Genomic DNA, 14,419 nt, shown 5'->3' with positions numbered 1-14,419 from the left:
CTCAGCAAACTATCGCAAGGACAAAAAACCAAACACCACATGTTCTCACTCATAGGTGGGAATTGAACAATGAGAATACATGGACACAGGAAGGGGAACATCACACTCTGGGGACTGTTGTGGGGTGGGGTCGGGGGAGGGATAGCATTAGGAGATATACCTAATGCTAAATGATGAGTTAATGGGTGCAGCACACCGACATGGCACATGTATACATATGTAACAAACCTGCACATTGTGCTCATGTACCCTAAAACTTAAAGTATAATAATAAAATTTAAAAAAAGAAAGAAATAAAAGGTATATAAGTTGGAATGGAAAAAAATAAAAGTATCTGTATTTACAGATGGCATGATTATAAATATAGAAAACCCAAAAGATTTTCCCCAGAAATGGTTAAAGCTAATAAACAATTTCAGCAAAAGTGCAGGATACAAAATCAACAAAAATGTGGTGTATTTTGTATACTAACAATGGTACAATCTGACAGGGAAATTAAAAAAAAAACTATTTCTTTTTTTTTTTTTTTTGAGACGGAGTCTTTCTTTGTCACCCAGGCTGGAGTACAGTGGCGTGATCTTGGCTCACTGCAAGCTCCATCTCCTGGGTTCATGCCATTCTCCTGCCTCAGCCTCCCAAGTAGCTGGGACTACAGGTGCCCACCACCATGCCTGGCTAATTTTTTGTATTTTTAGTAGAGACAGAGTTTCACCGTGTTAGCTAGAATGGTCTCAATCTCCTGACCTCATGATCCGCCCGCCTCGGCCTCCCAAAGTGCTGGGATTACAGGCTGAGCCACTGCGCCCGGCCAAAAAACTATTTCATTTACAATAGAATCAAAAAGATAAAATACTAGAAATATGCTTAACTAAGGAAGCCAAAGACTTACACACTGAAAACCTGAAAAGATATCCTATTTAATCAATCAGAAGACTTAATGCTGTTTTCGATACAATCCAAAGCAATCTATAAGCTTCCGTGTAATTCCTATTAGAATCCCAATGACGTGTTTTGCACAAATAGAAAAAACTATCCTAAAATTCATATGGAATCTCAAGGGACAACGAATAGATAAAACAGCCTTGGAAAAGAAGAACAAAGTCAGAGGACTAATGCCTCCTGATTTCAAAACTTACTATATATAACTAAAGTAATCTAAATAGTATGGTACTTGAATAAAGACAGACATATAAACCAATGGAATAGAATAGAGAGTCCAGAAATAAACCCTCAAGAATATTTTCAAATGATTTTTGACAAAGGTACCAAGACTATTTAGTAGGAGAAGAACAGTGTTTTCTTTTTTTTTTTTTTTTATTATACTTTAAGTTTTAGGGTACATGTGCACATTGTGCAGGTTAGTTACATATGTATACATGTGCCATGCTGGTGCGCTGCACCCACTAACTCGTCATCTAGCATTAGGTATATCTCCCAATGCTATCCCTCCCCCCTCCCCCAACCCCACAACAGTCCCCAGAGTGTGATATTCCCCTTCCTGTGTCCATGTGATCTCATTGTTCAATTCCCACCTATGAGTGAGAATATGCGGTGTTTGGTTTTTTGTTCTTGCCATAGTTTACTGAGAATGATGATTTCCAATTTCATCCATGTCCCTACAAAGGACATGAACTCATCATTTTTTATGGCTGCATAGTATTCCATGGTGTATATGTGCCACATTTTCTTAATCCAGTCTATCATTGTTGGACATTTGGGTTGGTTCCAAGTCTTTGCTATCGTGAATAATGCCGCAATAAACATACGTGTGCATGTGTCTTTATAGCAGCATGATTTATAGTCATTTGGGTATATACCCAGTAATGAGATGGCTGGGTCAAATGGTATTTCTAGTTCTAGATCCCTGAGGAATCGCCACACTGACTTCCACAATGGTTGAACTAGAAGAACAGTGTTTTCAAAAAATGGTGCTGGGACAACTGGATAACCATATGCAAAAATAATAATGATAATAAAAAAAAAGTTGGACCTCACCTTACTCAATATACAAAAATTAACTCAAAATGCATGAAAGACTTAGCAGAGAAAGAAAGTAGGATAGTGCTTCCCAGGGGCTGATGGGAGGGAATAACAAGGAGTTATTTTTTAATATGTATAATTTTAATGTGGAATGATGCAAAAGTTCTGGAGATCAATAGTGGTGATAGTTGCACAGCAATGTGAATGCACTTAACACCACCAAATTGGACAGTTAAAAGTGGTTAAAATGGCAAATTTCATGTCATGTGTATTTTACTATAATGTCTAAAAAAATGAAATGTACAACTTATGGGTAGACCTTAAAGTACACTAGGGACTTTAGTTAATAATAATGTATCAGTATTCATTTATCGATTGTAAAAAAAAAGTACCATACTAATACAAGATGCTAATAATATGGGAACCTGTGGACACCGGGTGGCAGAGGAGGGATATGGGAGAAAAGTAATATATGGGAGCTCTCTGTATGTACTTTCTGCCCAATTTTTCTGTAAACCTAAAACTACTATAAAATATAAAGTCAGTTTTTCAAAAAGCCAGTATTATTGCATTTTTGGTGTTTGACTTCCGTTTTTTTCCCTATATGTTTTAAAAGCCAAATGCATAAAACTATAATTATAAATCTGTTACTAGACACACAGTATATAAAGATTGAATTTGTGACAATAACAACATAAAGAGGGAGATGGAAGTATAAAGGAGCAGAATTTTCTACATCATTGAAACTAAGTTGGTATTAATTTAAACTTGGATGTTGTATAGTTAAGATATTAATTGTAATACCCAGAGTAACCACTAAGAAAAAAAATGGAAAAAAATACAAAAAAAAAGAGAAACAAGAAGTGAATGAAAGTGATACACTAGAAAAACTATCAAATTATTTTCCACAGTGGCTGTACCATTTTATATTCCCACAAGCAATGTATAAGAGTTCCAATTTCTCCACATCCTTGCCAATATTTAGGTTCCATTAAAAAATTATAGACATACTAGTGTGCAGTGGTGTAGCTATGGTTTTAATTTGCATTTCTTTAAAGACCAATAATGTTGAGCATCTTTTCATGTGCTTGTTGGCCGTTCGTATATCTTCTTTGGATATATGTCTATTAAAGTCCTTTGCCTAGTTTTTAATTGTGTTATTGGTCTTTTTATTGATTGCTAGTTATTTAAATATTAAATACCATTATTTTTAGTATACTAGAAAAAGCACATTAACAGGAGTCTCAAAAAGGCAAAACCTTTGAGCCATTTTCTCTTGCTTCTTATCCACTTGGGATTTACACACCAAGGGGTGATATTCACTTAAGTTTCTGTTTAACCAAAACTTTTGACTCAAAATAAATTATTATCTGTTTAAGGAATTGAAAGGTTATAGAGAGCCCTGCTCTAGAAGCACAAGCTTTTTGTGTACTTGGTCATTGTCTCACTGAGGGATAAATCTTCAGCTCTGGGCTAGGGTTTATTATCTAAGGTGCTTTGAAGAGCATAAAATTACTTCAATTATGTTATCTCAATGAAATAAATCCCCACTGGAGGACAAACAATACTGACATAGAATTCTTAATTAAACATATATACTGCTTAGGGTCACTTTAGTGCAATCAGATCATGGGATTTGCTGTAGCACAGAATGGAGTTCTAACATAGATCAGATCATATGTTTGCACATACAACCATTTTCTCACTTTTCATTTTGGATCATATATTTCAGTGTGCCTAACTTTCTTCTCTGGTAAATAAATCAATTCCCCAAAAAACATTAACATCAAGGAGATCTAGACATGTTTGAAAATCCTGTAAATATCACCTTAGAGAGAAAAAAAATTCTCAGCTAAGAAAATGGAATTTCATACTTTACAGAGCCTGTTCCCACAACTTCGGGTATTCAACTAGGTCAGTAATAAGAAGACACTGCCAGGCGTGGTGGCTCTTGCCTCTAATCCCAGCACTTTGGGAGGCTGAGGTGGGTGGATCAGAAGGTCAGGAGTTCAAGACCAGCCTGACCAACATGGTGAGCCCCTATCTCTATGAAAAATACAAAAATTAGCCGGGCGTGGTGGCATGCGCCTGTAGTCCCAGCCACTCTGGAGGCTGAGGCAGGAAAATCGCTTGAACCCAGGAGGCAGAGGTTGCAGTGAGCCAAGATCGCACCACTGCATTCCAGCCTGGGCGACAGAGCAAGGCTCCATCTAAAAAAAAAAAAAAAAAAAAAAAGAAGACACCATTAGTTGTGAATGAACATTAACAAAAATGTGTTAAGTATATTTTAGAAAATAAACTGTCGGATTTTATTTTACATAGCACAAAGATGATTGTCTAAACTGTTCTTACCACCACCAAGATGATTTAATCTTTTATGCATTTTGAATAGAAACTTCCTTCAAGAAGAGCTTAGTAATCTTAGTGTTAAATTATATCATCTAATATAGTTTTGAATAATCATTTATTATCATGCTAATTATCAATAACTTATAATTATCTGAAGTGTCTCAACATATTTGAAACAGCTAAAAGAATAAAAGGTCTCATAATAGTAAACTCAAGTTTGTTAGTGCTGTGAGATGACTTCTATTTGCATATCAGGAATTTTGAATATTAAGTTCAGGCAAAGAAAAAATGCTTTTCTCTTCAGACAATTCTTCAGCCTCCAAAATCTTTCTAATAAGCATTTTCCTGCTTACAAATTGATTTGTATTTGTATCTGTATTTGATCTTAATTTGTATTTCCAATTTGATTCTTTTCTGTGAGTTTAGATAGCTTATTTATTGTCTTCAGTATTAGTAAAAACATAAAAGAAAGAGATACCATTTTCATTATCAGATTGGTAGATATGTTTAAATATGCAGATAGTACTGCTGGTGAGTGTGTGAGGAATGAGGGGCTCTGATATACTGAGGAAGCATAAGATGATATAATCCCTTTGTAAGGAGATTTCTAGTGTCCACTAAAACAAAAAAATGCCTACGACCCAAGACACCACAAAGAAGGACACAGCCCTCTGTGGAACAAGAAAGGGAAGAGAGAAGGGTAAGAGTGAGTAAGGGTGGGGACACAGAAAAGCCAGAGATGTTATTCTAATAAAGATCCCACTACATGTAAGGATACATCAAAAGTGGGGGAAAAAAATTATTATTCCATAACAGCACGTATAAATAAAATTTTAAAAAATTTAAATTGCTTTTCTTTAGGGAATATGGAGGCTTTGGTGACACTGAGGCAGAGTTTTAGTTGAGTAGTGGAGAAAAAAACTAGATTGCAATTGTGTGAGGACTGAGTAGGAAATAAGAAAGCAGAAACAACAAATGCGGAAAACTTGATTATTCTGAAAGGGTGGAGAGAAAGATAGCTGGAAAAGTGTGAGTTTAGTGTTAGGAAAAGGATTTTTTTCCTCCCAAGGGAAAAATGATTATATGCTCCATGCAGATATGGGGAAACCTATAAAAATAGTGGGGTTAAAATACAGGAGAATTAAATAAGTAGGAAAGCGAAAGTCCCTAAGAAGAAGCAAACACTGACAGAACTGAAGAGAAAAAATACAGTTTTATAATAATAGTAGGAAACTTCAAACCCCATACTTAATAATGAACAGAGCATCTAGACTTGAGATCAATAAAGAGATACAGGACTTGAACAGTGGTATACATTAACTAGACTTAACAGACATATATAGAACTCTGCACCAAACAATAGCAAAAACACATTCTTCTAAAATAAGTCTCAATGATCTTTGTAAGACTAATATCATGTGAAATTATCTTCATTGACAATGGATGAAGCTAGGAATCAACGCCAGAAAGAAAAATAAAAAATTCACATATATATGGAGATTAAACAACACACTCTTAAATAACCAATGGGTCAAAGAAGAAATCACAAGGAAAATCAGAAAATACTCAGAAATGAATAAAAACAAAAACAGCATAACTAAACTTATGGGATGCAGCAAAAGCAGTGGTCAGAGAGAAGTTTATACTATCAACACCTACATTAAAAAATAAGAAAGATCTCAAATCAATTACCTAACTTTACACCTTGAGGAACAAGAAAAAGAAGAGCAAACGAAACCCATAGCTAACTGAAGGAAGGAAATAATAAAGATTCGAGTAGAAATAAACAAAATAGAGAACGGAAAAACAGCAGAGAGAACCAATGAAACCAAAAGTTGGTTCTTCGAAAAGATAAAGAAAATTGACAATCTTTTAGCTAGAGACAAAAAAAGAAGACACAAATATCTAAAACCAGAAAGGGGGAACATTATTACCAGCCACACAGAAATTTTAAAAGATTAAAAGTACACAATGAACATTTATACACCAACAAATTAGATAACTTAGATGAAATCAACAAATTCTTAAAAACATACGTAAATTATATAAACGGACTCCAAATCTGAATAGAAAAGACACTGAACTGAATAGAAAATCTCAACTGACCCATAAAGAGTGAGGAAATTAGACCAGTAATCAAAAACTTCCCCAAAAAGAGAATTCCAGGACCAGACGGTTTCACTAGACAATTCCAACAAACATAAAGAAGAGTCAACAACAGTCCTTCTCAAGCTCTTCTAAAAAGTAGAAGGGGGAATATCTTCTAACTAATTCTACGGAGCCAGCATTACTCTGATACCAAAACCAGATGAAGACATCACAAGGAAACATTACGTACCAATATTCCTTATGAATACAGATGCAAAAATTATCAACAAAATCCCAGCACAACAAATCCAACAGCATATTAAAAAGATTATATACCATGACCAAGTGGGATTTATCCTAGAAATGCAAGGGTGGTCAACATAAGAGAGTCAAACGATGTAATATACCAGTTGAACAGAACAAAAAAATCTGCACATGATCATCTCTGTTGATACAAAAAAGATATTTGATAAAACCTGATATCCTTTAAAAAAACACTCATAAAGTTAGGCACAGAAAGGAACTTCCTCACCATGATAAAAGACATTTATGAAAATCCCACAGCTAATGTCATATTCAATAGTAAAAGACTGAAAGCTTTCACTGGGAAGATCAGCAACAAGACAAGCATGCCCGTTTTCTGCACTGTTATTCAAGTTACAGCCAGAGCAATTAGACCAGAAAAAGAAATACATGGTAACCATATAAGAAAAAAGAAGATAAAAGTATTTCTATCATGGATGACATGACCCTATAGATAGAAATTTCAAAAGAATCCACAAAAAAACTACTAGAGTGAATAAATTCAGCAAAGTTGCAAGTGACAGAATCAACACATATCAGTTACGTTTCTATATACCAGCAATGAACAATATGAAAAAGAAAGAAAATAATTCCATTTACAATAGCATATAAAAGAATGAAATACCCAGGAATAAATTTAACTAAGGAGGTGAACAACTTACATACCTAAAACTATAAACTATTGCTAAAAGAAGTTAAAGACCAAAATAAATGGAAGGGCATTATGTCTTTATAGATTGGAAACTAAATATTATAAAGAGGACAATACCCCCAAGCAAAATTTCAATGTGAAAATTCCAAAGACTTTTTTGTATAAGTGGAAAAGCTGACTCTAAAATTGACATGGAATGGAAAGGGACTCAGAATAACAAAAACAATCTTGAAGCAGAAGAACAAAGTTGGAGCACATACACTTCCTGATTTCAAAATGTACTACAAAACTACTGTAATCAAAATTCTGTAGTACTTGATGAGATACAGAGGTCTAGTTTCATTCATCTGTATATGGATATCCAGGTTTCCTAGCACAACTCAAAATGGATTATAGACCTAAATGTAACTATGAAACTACAAGAAAAAGAAAACATAGGAGAAATACATTGGTCTGGGCAATGATTTTATGGATAAGACCTCAAAAGCACAGGCAAAATCGCAAAAATAGACAAACAGGATTATATCAAACTAAAAAGCTTCTGCACAGCAAAAGAAACAATCAGAGAGTGAAGAGATAATCTACAGAATGGGAGAAAATATTTGCAAACTATTCATCTGACAAGGGACTAATATCCAGAATATATAATCATGTATTGCTTAACCATGTGGATACATTCTGAGAAATGTGTCCTTAGGCATTTTCACCATTGTAAGACTATTATAGATTCAGATTTTCTTAAGATCTTCTAAAAGAAGAAGGGCAAAAAAGCTCTTCTACTTAGAAGAAGAAAAGTACTACTTACAAATACCTAGATGGTATAGCCTACTACATACCTAGGCTGCATAGTATAGCCTACTGCTCCTAGGCTACACACCTGTATAGAATGTTATTGTATTGAATAATGCAGGCAATTGTAAGACAGTGGTAAGTATTCATGTATCTAATCATATAAAAGGTACAGCAAAAATTTGGTATTATATTCTTATGGGACCACTGTCATACATGCAGTCCATCATTGACTGAAACATTGTATAGAACACGACTACACAAGGAGCTCAAACAACTAAACAACAAAAACACAAATAATTCAATTTAAAAATTGGCAAATGATCTGAATAGGCATTTCTCAAAAGAAGACATACAAGTGGCCAAAAATTATATGAAAAAACACTCAACATCACTAATCATCAGGGAAATGCAAATCAAAACCACAGTGAGATATCATCACACCCCAGTTAGAATGGCTATTGTCAAAAAGACAAAAAAAATAACAAATGCTGGTATGGATGCAGAGAAAATGGAACTCTTATACATTGTAGGTGGGAATGTAAATTAGTACAGCCATTATGAAAAACAGCATGGAGATTTCTCAATAAACTAAAAATAGAACTACCATATGATCCAGCAATCTTACTGCTGAGTATGTATCAAAAAGAAAGGATATCAGTATATCAAAGAGATATCTGCACTCTCATGTTTGATATGGAATCAATATAAGTACCCATAAACAGATACAAGGATAAAAAAATGTGGTATATATACACAACAGACCACTATTCAGCCATAACAATGAAAGAAATCCTGTCATTGGTGGAAACATGGATGAACCTGGAGGACATTATATGAAATAAGCCAGGCACAGAAAGATAAATACCACATATTATCATTCACATGTGGAAGCTAAAAAAGCTCATCTCATAGAAGTAGAGTGTAGAATAGTGGTTACTATTAGGATGGTGCAAAAGTTATTGTGTTTTTTTTTTCAATTAAAAGTTAAGAGAATATAGGGAAAGGAATGGGGTGGGAAAGGTTGGTTAACAGATACAAAATTACAGCAAGATAGGAGGAATAAGTTCTAATGATCTATATAGCAATGTAGGGTGACTACAGTTAACAATAAATAATTGTATATTTTCAAATAGCAAGAAAAGATTTTGAATGTTCCCAAAACAAAGAAATGATAAATGTTTGAGGTGATAGAAACACTAATTACTCTGATGTTTAAAACTATACAACTTTTAGAAGAAAACATACGGGTATCTTTGTGACCTTGAATTTGGTGATGAATTATTAGATATGACACCAAAAGCACCAGCAACAAAAGAAAAAAATAGATAAATTGGGCTTCATTAAAATTAAAAGCTTTTGCACATCAAATGACATCATCAAAAGTGAAAAAACCTACAGAACAGGAGAAAATATTTGCAAATCACATAGCTAATAAGGGGCATGTATCCAGAATATATATATTTTAAACCTCCTACAATGCAACAATAACCAAAAACACAATTAAAAATGAGCAAATAACTTAAACATACATTCTCTAAAAAATATACACAAATGGCCAATAAGCACATGAAAAGATGCTCAACATCATAAGACTTTTGGGAAATGCAAATTAAAACCACAGTGATATACTACTTCACACCTCCTAAGATGGCTATTTAAATAATAATGGAAAATAACAAGTGTCACCAAGAATGTGGATAAATTGGAACCCTTGCATATCGCTGACGGGAATGTAAAATGGTACAGGCACTGTGGAAAACAGCTGGTAATTCCTCAAAAAGCTAAACAAATCATACAACCCAGCAATTCCACGTCTAGGTATATACCCAAAAGAATTTAAATCAGGGACTCAAACAGATACTTGTACTCCAATGTTCACTGCAGCAATATTCATAAGAGCCAAAAGATGGAAACAACCTAAGTGTCCATCAACAGATGATACCTCATGAACAATCTAGGAGATGACTTCGCATCCCACAATTCCCATCCAAGGAGAGACCATCAACTTTGTGCTTTGACACAAATACGTACACACCCCACACTCACCCTTCTCTTTAGCTGATGTTGGAAAATTCCATAGCCATCAACTGATTAAGTGTGTGCTCCACAGGGCATTTGAGACACAGAATTATTTCCAAAGGGTCTGGTCCAATTGTATTTTGATGATCTCCAACACTGAGAGTAGTACCCACAGCTGGTATTACAGGCTACAGGAGTTCTGTGGATTAAAAAATGTTATAAAGAACTTCAAAAATCATCTAAATTGAAGTTTCACATTGCAAAAAAACTATCTTGCTTGTTTCCCTTAATGCACAAGTGTAGCTAACTGTGCTTCATTTAAACTTTTAGATGTACCACAATAGACTCACAACCGATCCTAGTAGAAATTAAACTACAGATAGCTATTAAAAGTAGGGATCCATTACACCATATTGAGATTTTCCACTTTAGACCTTCCCCTAAATGCATAAAAAGTTAGGAGAGGAAGGTCAACAGAAAGACCATTTGTATACTGATCCTAATATTTATATTTCCCAATTCTGGGCAGTAAATTAACAGTAAAAGAGGCAGGGGGTAGGAGAGGCAGAGGTGACCCCCAAATCCTAAACTATACATTGTCATTCTATTCCACAAATCCTTGCAGAGAACCTAGCTTTTGTTAAGAATAAACAGGACAAGCTTAGTATAGACAACATGGCTTCAGCTCTATAAACTATGCGAATAGACAGAACAGTGGGTTTTATGGGAATTAATTTCTTCCTAACTACGCACTTCTAAAGGAATTTGGTATCCTGTGGTTATGCCATACATAGAGCTGAGCTCTGACCAAAAAGAATCAGCACAAACAAAGGGCTGCTACCAACTGTGGTACAAATCACCAAGTCCAAACATTGGGCAGAAAACAAAGGTAAGGAGTAAACAGTCACCAGATGAGACAGACGAGATTATCTATGAAGCAGTTTCAGTAGGTAATCCCCAGAAAGACTCTCCTCTGAGGCCCAGGACTTCAGGGGGAGAGAATCGCAGATGAAGCAGTAAATCTGATACCCCTGGATAGGGAGGGAGCTGTTGAAGGCACAGTGGGGCTGGGTCCCTTCAGAACCACACTTCCTGTGCAGCTGTCCATGGCTTACTGAATAGGGGTGAGAACCAGGAATCCTCTTGGGGTTAAAAAGCTTCAAGGCATCCTGATGAGACATTTTATGTGAAAAGCTGAGCACAAGTTCTGGAACTGAGACTACAATGAAAGTATCTGTATTCCCTTCCTCCTTACTCCCTTCCCCAGAGCTGCCCAGATAGGGCTTCATTCCTCATTTGAAGCCCTATCAGTAGGAGCCTACAGACAGCTAATAGCACAGTCCTGTCTTCTTGCATAGAGTGATTCTACTTTTTAAGTATGTCGAAACTAAATAATCTGTCAATGTGAACTTGTTTTGTTTGTGCCCCAGACACACAGGCAGTGTTCTTCACCATCTTTATGCTCTCTGTGCTTTATCCCCCCAGACTAGATTTCAACTGAAGAACTAGGACAATATTTTCACCAGTTTTAGCATGCAACTTTATTAACAACATGTAAATAAAATCTCAAAAGAATACACATATCAATATAAAGCACAGAAGTATAGCTTACTCAGGATGAATAGATTCATTATCAGGTCACGTTGCAGAAATACCAAAAATATCTCAATTTATACTATATAGCACAATAAAAATCAGCACATGTTCAGGATCTCAAGATTAATTGGTATCCATAAAATTGCCTCCCTCAATCAACATGGAAAACATAAGTATTGAATTTATAATTACAATATGCATTGGTTTCATATTGCAACTCCAAAAAACTGTTTGAGGCTTTATGAGAACAGAGGGGTATTCAGAGTTTTAGTATTAATCGTATGACTTTATCTCTCACTTCGGGATCACTGTGCTCTGCTAAGTCTTGGAGTTTCTGACCAAACTGTTTTGCTTCCTGGAATATTGAAATAAGCTCAGATTTAGTGAACTTTTCCTTGGTAAATAGCTTTGCCTTTGTTTTGAACTGAAAATTTATATTCTCAAATATTTCAATAATATTAAGAATATTGGCCTTTGACTCATTCTTGTTAAAGGGTGCAACCAATGATGACAGTACTTTGGCACTGATCAATTCTCTTGTATTGGCGTGATTTTTAGACAAACACGAAAACACTTTTAAAACATAAAACTTGGTTTTGACACTTCCCTTGTTTAACAAGGTGAGGAAATCTGGAATATAACTGGTAATCACATAGTGATCTTCAAATTTTATACTCAAGTGCCCTAGTAATTTCAGTCCAGCCAACTGCACAGGGGAGTTCAAGGGGCAAGAGATTATGCCTTTACAAACTTGATGTATATATGACTCCCCTGATTTTGGTTCTTCGGAAGACTCAGAGCTGTCATCCACCATACTTAAAGCTCCAGGGTGTTCTTTAACATTGGGATCATTGACCAAGTTTTCAATCATAACAGTAATACCTACATCATGAATTATATCTTGAGTAAATGGATAAGCAGGACTGATGCCCATTATCATTGTAGCTATTTCATGAATGAAAGGATCCTTAGTTAACTTAAGGAGGGCAACAAGTTTATCAAACTCTTTAGGCTCTAAACTAAAGCCACGTGATTTGCAGTGGCAGGCCTTCGGATTAGGCCCATACTTTTCCCTTTGCCTAATCTGTTTTTTGATCTCAGCTAAGGTCTGGTAATAAGGCCCATGATAAGGTGGGATCTTGGTCAAAGGTCGAATCCCCAGAGGAGTTTCAATCAAGGTCTCAACCAGGGTCCAGTTTCCTTCTGGAGGCAAGGATTGCTCCCCTCCCTCAACTGGAACTAGGACAATATACCTGGCCCTTGACCATGCTATTACCTTTTGTTTTATAGTAAGTGTGGGTTTGTGTGTGGGCTTGGGCTTTTCCTGGATCTTAGGTAGGGGCTTATAAACTTGAAGAGAGGTCTCTTCTTCAGGCCAGAACCAGGACCCTACACTAGGCTCTTCTCCAGTCCAGAACCAGGAGCATATATTTTCTTCATCCTCATCACTGGATTTCATCCCAATGCTGGCCTCTTCCCTTCTGTCAGGTCTGGACCCAGTACTGGCCTTATCATGTGACTTGGCATAGGACCTAATATTTGCCTCAATGACAGCAACAACCTTGACTTCAGACTTGGTTACAGTACTGACCCTAGACACAGGCATGGCCTTTGACTTGGTTTGTGGCACTATACTGCGTTCTGCCAGGGGTTTTGTCTTAGTCTCAACCATGACTCTAGTCTTAGTTGTATCTTCCACCTTGATCACTTCCCTTGTCACAGCCATAGCCTCCCTGTAGGTCACTGTATGTGTCCTGGTCATTGCTCCATCACCAGCTTTGGCCTGGGTCACTGATTCTGTTTTCAGTTCTGCCTCAGCCACTGCCTTGGCCTGGGTTTTACCATTCACTCTAGCAGCGGCAGGACCACTGATTCCATCTTGCAGGCCAGACTCAGCCTTTCCTCTAGCCCTTGCTTCTGTCCCAGAGTCAACCATGTTCCAAGTTTAACGTAAGGACAAGTTATATACCCCCACCCGTCTCAGCCTTGACTGAAGTTTTGTCCCGGTTGGTGTTTTCACACAAAGTCCAGTAGTCACTCTGTCCCCTTTCCAACTACAGGCTCTGCCAGTGACATAGAAAACATGCAGAGGAAGCTCACTCAAGGTAGGGAAGGATGGCTGTGCATGGGCCCAGCCCTGTGGAGGGTGGTGGTCTTCAGCCACTCCAAGGCCACCAGATCTGCCACTGAAGTAGGACCTAGGGGTGGAGGAAGGAAATGGGGCTTTGAGTCTCTTCCAACTTTTTTCTCCTCATGCTGATCAGCACAGGGAGACAGGAGAATATGGAGATTCAGTGCTAGGTGAGAGAGGTAGATAATTAGCAAACTCTCTCTCCCTTCATTTCACCCACTCCCTACACTTCCAAGCGCCATCAGCCTTCTTTCCAGTCACCAAACAGGAGCATAAGGAGTAGGAAAACTGGATGAGAAGCTGAGGAATCCCTTTAGTGGTTCTTGACCCCTGCTGGAGCCAAGCAGCTCTCCACTACTCCATCCTACAGGTCTACCCAGGCAATCCCCACACTCATACCAACCTGCACTGATCTGGAGTGACTTTCTCCTCCTTACCTTGCTTCCAATGGTGACAAGCCCTACAGCAGATCTACAGGCAGACCTATGGACAAATAAACAAACAGGAGA

General features: G+C 36.7%; 3 protein-coding genes across 9 annotated transcripts in view; all 3 read right to left on the bottom strand.

The window, feature by feature from the left end:
- GPRASP2 (G protein-coupled receptor associated sorting protein 2) overlaps positions 1–10,338 on the bottom strand; it is a 117,000-nt gene extending 106,662 nt beyond the window's left edge. Inside the window, exon 1 of the mRNA XM_055376668.2 lies at positions 10,211–10,338. The gene's annotated coding sequence lies outside the window, so the exon portion shown is untranslated. The remainder of the gene's footprint in view (positions 1–10,210) is intronic.
- GPRASP1 (G protein-coupled receptor associated sorting protein 1) overlaps positions 1–10,345 on the bottom strand; it is a 58,610-nt gene extending 48,265 nt beyond the window's left edge. For 5 of the 7 annotated variants that reach the window (XM_063703201.1, XM_004064547.5, XM_055376665.2 and 2 more), the window contains exon 1: positions 10,211–10,345. The gene's annotated coding sequence lies outside the window, so the exon portion shown is untranslated. The remainder of the gene's footprint in view (positions 1–10,210) is intronic. The other 2 variants (XM_055376667.2, XM_055376666.1) reach the window with 2 other exon arrangements.
- A 1,354-nt stretch (positions 10,346–11,699) lies between these two features.
- ARMCX5 (armadillo repeat containing X-linked 5) lies at positions 11,700–13,761 on the bottom strand. The gene has a single exon (XM_019019324.3). It carries the CDS (start codon positions 13,713–13,715, stop codon positions 12,039–12,041), a length of 1,677 nt encoding a protein of 558 aa, XP_018874869.2. The 5' UTR covers positions 13,716–13,761; the 3' UTR covers positions 11,700–12,038.
- Between the last annotated feature and the right edge of the window lie 658 nt (positions 13,762–14,419).

The sequence above is a fragment of the Gorilla gorilla genome, chromosome X (genome assembly GCF_029281585.2).
Source record: "Gorilla gorilla gorilla isolate KB3781 chromosome X, NHGRI_mGorGor1-v2.1_pri, whole genome shotgun sequence".
Taxonomy (NCBI): domain Eukaryota; kingdom Metazoa; phylum Chordata; class Mammalia; order Primates; family Hominidae; genus Gorilla; species Gorilla gorilla.
This window is presented reverse-complemented; position numbering and strand designations above follow the sequence as displayed.